The sequence below is a fragment of the Sceloporus occidentalis genome, unplaced genomic scaffold (assembly GCF_023333645.1).
Source record: "Sceloporus occidentalis isolate IW3139 unplaced genomic scaffold, rSceOcc1.0.p SCAF_6, whole genome shotgun sequence".
NCBI lineage: Eukaryota > Metazoa > Chordata > Lepidosauria > Squamata > Phrynosomatidae > Sceloporus > Sceloporus occidentalis.
The window spans coordinates 84,624,790-84,630,789 of record NW_028316986.1 but is presented as its reverse complement, the minus strand read 5'-3'; the positions used below and the strand labels follow the sequence as shown (position 1 = coordinate 84,630,789).

The 6,000-nt window shown below is 37.5% G+C and overlaps 1 protein-coding gene across 3 annotated transcripts in view; it reads right to left on the bottom strand.

Moving 5' to 3' along the window:
- Positions 1-4,483: 4,483 nt before the first annotated feature.
- SHPRH (SNF2 histone linker PHD RING helicase) overlaps positions 4,484-6,000 on the bottom strand; it is a 60,933-nt gene continuing 59,416 nt past the window's right edge. For all 3 annotated transcript variants that reach the window (XM_089530240.1, XM_089530238.1, XM_089530239.1), the window contains one exon: positions 4,484-5,643. In XM_089530240.1, coding sequence (XP_089386366.1) covers positions 5,547-5,643 — 97 coding nt within the window. In that variant the 3' untranslated portion in view covers positions 4,484-5,546. The remainder of the gene's footprint in view (positions 5,644-6,000) is intronic.

Genomic DNA, 6,000 nt, shown 5'->3' with positions numbered 1-6,000 from the left:
CCTCAGTACTCACAAACTCAAAGTGATCTAGTTTAATAGAGTCCATGGAAGCTCCGGAGACCTCTCTTATAGGTTCTGAAAAAGTACTGGTGTCGAGATCAGCCCTTATCCGAGAGATTTTATCCACGAAGAAGTTGTTAAATTCGTCGCAGCAGGCTTTAGATGGCTCTAAAATAGGGTTCAGGGAGGGGGGCAGTTGAGTCAGTTCCCTCACTACCCTAAACAGCTCTGCCGGATGCGACTCTGCGGACGCAATACGTGCAGCATAAAATGAATGTTTAGGATGGCTGAGTAGGCATTTGTCCTCTGCTTTAAGCAGATAATGTATTTGACCAGCTCTATTGATAATACAGCCTGATGGTAAGAATAGCACATTCTCAACACTATTCACACTACGGAAATAACCCAGTGTGAAACCATTCACCCTGGCCCTGAATTCACCTGGCACTGTTTGCGGGGGGGGGGGGGGGGGGCACTCAGAAATCCACTTAACCTGGTGTATTTGACACCTGATCCCTTACCGTGTCTTTTTTAAAGGCCCAGAGCAATTTGGATCTTTGGCAGTGCGAATATGCTATTGAATTGATCCAGATCACACAGGATTGTTTCCAGAAATGGAGCAACCTCCATTTTGTATTGATATGGTGTATGTGTGTGAATGCCAACCAGGGCTTAAATACCACAAAGAGATTTGGGCAGGTAAACATTAAAACATAGATTTGGTATTGTGTCACTGCGGAGATCCAGATCTCCTCAGAACAAAAACATGTGAATGCCCCCTTAGTCAAGGATTTTCAGGCCACCTGACTCACAACTCTCCAGTTACTGGGTTTCCCTCAGGAAAGAGCACTCTGAGGCTCTGAGCCACTGATATTTAGACATATATATGGTACTGGAGGCACCACTGTAATGTGCAAATTACAGACAAGTTCCATTAATTCAATGAGGGGTCCACACGTTCATCATTACTCCTTGCCTGTGAGACTTGCTTGGAGACTTCTCACATGCATGTGTGTGATCCCAAGGCTTGTCTACAGAAAGAGAAGACCCTTCCTTGAATTAATGGAACTCGTCTGTGTAATTTGCAAGTGTGAATAGAGTGAGTTGGCATCAACTCTTCCTTCTTTGAAGACTCACTTTGAACTGGTCACATACACACACTGCTTGCAAAGATATTGAATAGATATTGACAATATTTCTATATTATAGACTCTGAAAAGACTGAAGACTGTGATCCACAAGAATTATTTCCAATTCTAGAAGCAAGGTATGAATACTGTAATACATAAGCTACACAGGGCTTGGAAATAGTGCCTAGTGTTGTAATGTCATGTATAGTTGGTTGTTATGTACCCTTATGTACTTTTTGACTTATTGTGAACCAATCACAGGGTTGTCTTGGCTTTAGAGGGAATTTGTTTTTGCCTCTTCCTCAGGCTGAGAGAGTGTGACTTGCTCAAGACCACTCAGTGTGTTTCCATGGCTGAATGGGGATCTGAACCCTGGTCTCCAGAGTCACAGTCCAATGCTCAAACCATTATACCACACTGGCTCTCTATAGTGCACATATTCTGAATTTCCATATTTGCTTTTTCAAAAACACAGTTAAATTATATAATGGTTGTTTTCACTTCTATTTAGTAGGTTATTTATATATGTTATTATATGTAGGTGCACTTTACCTATATGGTAATATTTAAAATATATATGCACTTTTCCTTTTGTAGGCACGTGACTTGATATTGTCTGATGTACAAATGCAAACAATCCCAGCTGGGTGTCTACTAATGAAGCTATGCAAAGGGGTCTTGTAGCACTTTTGAGATTAACTGTATGAAAGAACCTGTGGCAATTTCTACAACTTTTTTACACACTTAATCTCAAAGGTGCTACAAAATCCCTTGCCAAATTGATATTCCAGATGAATATGGCTATATTAATGAAGCTGGTAGCTTCATTTGGAGGTGTGAATTTTATTCAAATTACCCCTTTGACAAGGGGACCTCCTGGTTTATATAGCAGCAAATACATTTAGCATGGTCAGCAAATCACCACGATTTAATCTGGATGATTACAGGCAAGCAATTATTCAAATAAACTCTTAATGGCATTTAAACAACATGTGCCTGTTTCACCAAAGGTTGTTGAACAAGTATAGCACTTTGTACAGACAGAACAGGTGTGACAAAACAGCAACATCTTCCATTCAGCTACATCAGTGAGGTCAGCCAGTTGGCATTGCCAACTATATAGAAGCTCAACCAGCTTTTAACAGCAGGGTAGAAATTCCCAGAATGGTGTTGCTTTGTTGTGAACCTTTCTCAGAAGTGTTTTGGCTTTTCTGCAATGTTAGTTCTAAAACACACTTTTCATTGCAGCCAATTTATAGAACGTGACTCATCTGCCCTAATGTCATTGAGCAGACACACTCTTTGTCAGGCTGAGCAAATGAAGGAGGGGGCAAAAAAAAGAAAAAAAGAAAAAGAAAAAAAGAAAAAGAAAGAAAAGAAAGTAATTTCCTTGGCCTCCCCCATCCACCAGCGTGAGATTTTTTAGCCTCTGTTTATAGTACATGACCATTCTCGTAACAACTTTTATGTTCCAAGCAACCAAAAAAGGAAGAAAAAAGCTGGGTTGCTTTGCAAGCCAAGTCTTCAGACTGCCTGAAATGGTAGAAACCCTTGCCACAATTGAACCAGCAGCTTGGAGGTTACATACATTAGAAACAAACACACATTTTTTATTTGTCAGACGGAGAAAAGCGCGGGGGGGGGGACGGGGGACCAGAACATATTTTACCAAGTTTTTGGCTTGCGTTATCTGCAATAGTTTTAAAGAATAAATTTAAAACAATCAACTGATACTTTATATTAAAGAAGTGTCAACAGCTTAAGGATATTTATATCCATCACCCCAATAAAATAAGGTATCTATGTTTACATGCCATTAAAGAACAAGCTACAGCTCTAGTAACCATGGAGTTACTACTGCCATGCCAAGGAGTGCCAGAAAACCTCTAATACTAAAGCAAAGGGTAGTGCTAATCAGATACTGTAGAATACATCTCCTAAATTCTGCTTCTGAAAGTTTAAATTTCAGAGGTGAAGTGTTGGAGTAGCTAAAGTGATGTGCAATCTAATTTTTGTTATCCAAGTAAACCTGTGAATTTGTTCTACAGAGCAGAGCATTCAACCATGTCTATTTTACAAGAATGGTCACATTTCAACACCTAAAAAGCATATCTGAGTTATGTCTGCTTTGGCCCTTTCCTCTATCTTTGGAAATTCCCCAAATTACCTACAACCTCCTGTTCATTCTGAAGAAAAATTAAAACATAGCCAAGTGATGATCTATTTTCCGTACACTCCTCAATTCTAAAGAATTATGTTGTATTTTCCTATACTGTCTGCATCAATATCATCCAGTACTGAGGTTCTCCACATGGTGCCAGTAGACACCATGGTGGCTTTCATTGGAAACTGCTCTGAAACTGGTAGGGAGTGAGCCGAGAGGTGCTGTGGTGTGCACCTTATTTTGTTTTAGTAGCATTGTTATTCTTTTAATGTGATATGACTTTCCCTCCATTCTGTGCATTTCACCTGTTTTATTTTTTGTCATTCATATTTAGTATTTTCCCTAATTTGTGTGAGTTGATGTTTTGCCTGAATGTTCTATGAAACAGGTATTTTGTGTGAGCAATACTTTTGTCTTGTCTTGAAGTCTTTGGACAAATTACATTATTAACATTTGCTGTAGTACACCTCCTGGAAGATCAAATGGATATGCCTACAATGGCAGCCATTTTGTGATAGTGCCCACAATGCTTCCTGAACATCTGAAATATGCCTACTAGCCCCAAATGACCCGTACCCCACTACATTGGCTGGGGCAAGAATTACTTTCAGGAAAGTAAAATTGTGCAGAAGATTTTTCTTAGGATAAGAATATAATTTATTTTGGGGGGAAAACCCTGATATCTTACCCTTTTGATTAATAACAGGCCTTGAAGGCTGCTGTTAATATCTTAAGATGAACAATAATGGCATTTCATGTCATTTCCAAAATTAGAGGGGACCCTCTCATGACGTTTTTGTGGAAAGACTTATTCAGACGGGGTTTGCTATGACCTTCCTCTGGGGCTAAGAAAGTGTAATTTTTCGGAGGTTACCCTGTGGGTTTCCATGGCCGAGAGGGGATTTGAACTTAGTCCCTCAGAGTCCTAGTATAACATTCAAACCAGTAATAAATAAAAGGTTTATTTTTCAAAACCTGGTGTGGCTGTTGAGGATGCTGGAGGGACAGGGAATGGTTACATGAAATGTTCATATTCCAGGGATTACCTTTCATTTCATTGAACTTCCATAATCTACCATAAGTGATACTCTTAAGAGGTCTGTCTTAATAACATTATTCCAGGCAGGAATTTATTATCTCAAATAACTTCATATTGAGTCTCTAATGTCAGGATGAATTTTTGGGCAAGTTTTCATTTTTCAATGCTGAATTTAATGTTAATGACAATCATTCTGGCATTAAAAATTAACTCTATACAACCTGACTTTGGTAAGAGAAATTTATGATACTTTAAGCACACATATTTCAAATGAGTAATTTACAAGAAGAATCATTGCCAGTTTAATAAGACAGAAGAATCAAACTGTCAACAAATCAATAGTTTTAAGAATCTTTAAAAATCCCTCAAACAAAAGTTTTACTTATCTTTTTAAGACAAAAGATCATACAAAAGGCATAATTTATCAAGAGAACAGATATTAACAGCAAACATTTAAATATAAACAAAGAAAAAATTCAATTCCTATAACCTAATACCACAGCATAAATACCTAGAAAATGATTTAAAATACCAAAGTGGTTTTTAAAAATTAGTACTTATGTGTTAACTGATAAAACATTACTGGCTTGATAAAATGGCAGCACCACTAGAAGCCCTTTCAGGAAAAAAAAAGTATTTGTTTATACAAGAATATTTTAAATAATTAATTCTAAGGACAGTTTGAGTGAAAATAATTACTTCATGATTTCCATACCCTCTACTGTCAAGAAAACCTTTGTTTCCTCAAAGTATAGTTGAACACTGCAGAGGCGGTGCTCATACATCTCTCGGATTAGGAATTCCAGGCATAAATCAACAATGAATATGGATACTGCCTATTCACTTTCCAGTGCTTTCAATGGGATGCGCGTTCTTCCACCTCATTCTGGTGCAACTAGTCACACATAGAAAACATTTTTATGAACAACTCAAAATGGGTGGGATACTCATATTCTTTGGAAGTACAAAGCCATAGTTTATTTAATTTTTGTGTAAAGTGCAATTGTTCTTATTTATTAACAGAAATAATGTGTTGAAGTAAACCATAGCCAGTGAACCTAATGGAAGCAGTTAAAAATATTTATCAATCTATACAAACAAATAAGAGTGTTTGGTGACATCTACAGGAACAGTTAATTCATCTTGTTTTGCTGCTTAGAAAATATGCAAATTGTGGTCCCCTTTTGTCATCAAGAGCCCCAAATGGATTCCTTCATTCAAGTTCTTCCGTTTCTTCTGAAAAAAGGTCTGCCAAATCAGCTACTGTTAACACAGAGGCTTCTGACTGCTTCATGGAAGAACTGGAATGGCTTTAAGGGAAAACAGGAGCAAAGAAAGGGAACAAACTATTAAAAAATTGAGAAATAGCTTATACTTAAGCTGTTTAGAAGTCATACAAAAGATATTTGTCACAAAGCTCACTGATGAAGAATACAGTTCCCCCAAGGAAAATGACTGGTAACTTGTGAAATATGATGCCCCACATTCTATGTAAGCTACACACACTGGTCAAAAAAGAATTTCTTTGTATTTATCTTAAAAGCACACTCAGAGAAGAAAACAATTTCATGCACTTGTAAGGAATACATGTTGTCTCATTAGTTCTTCATTGCAAAAAAATACTCAGTGAAACTCAATCTGTATAGACGTTTTATACATACCGTCTC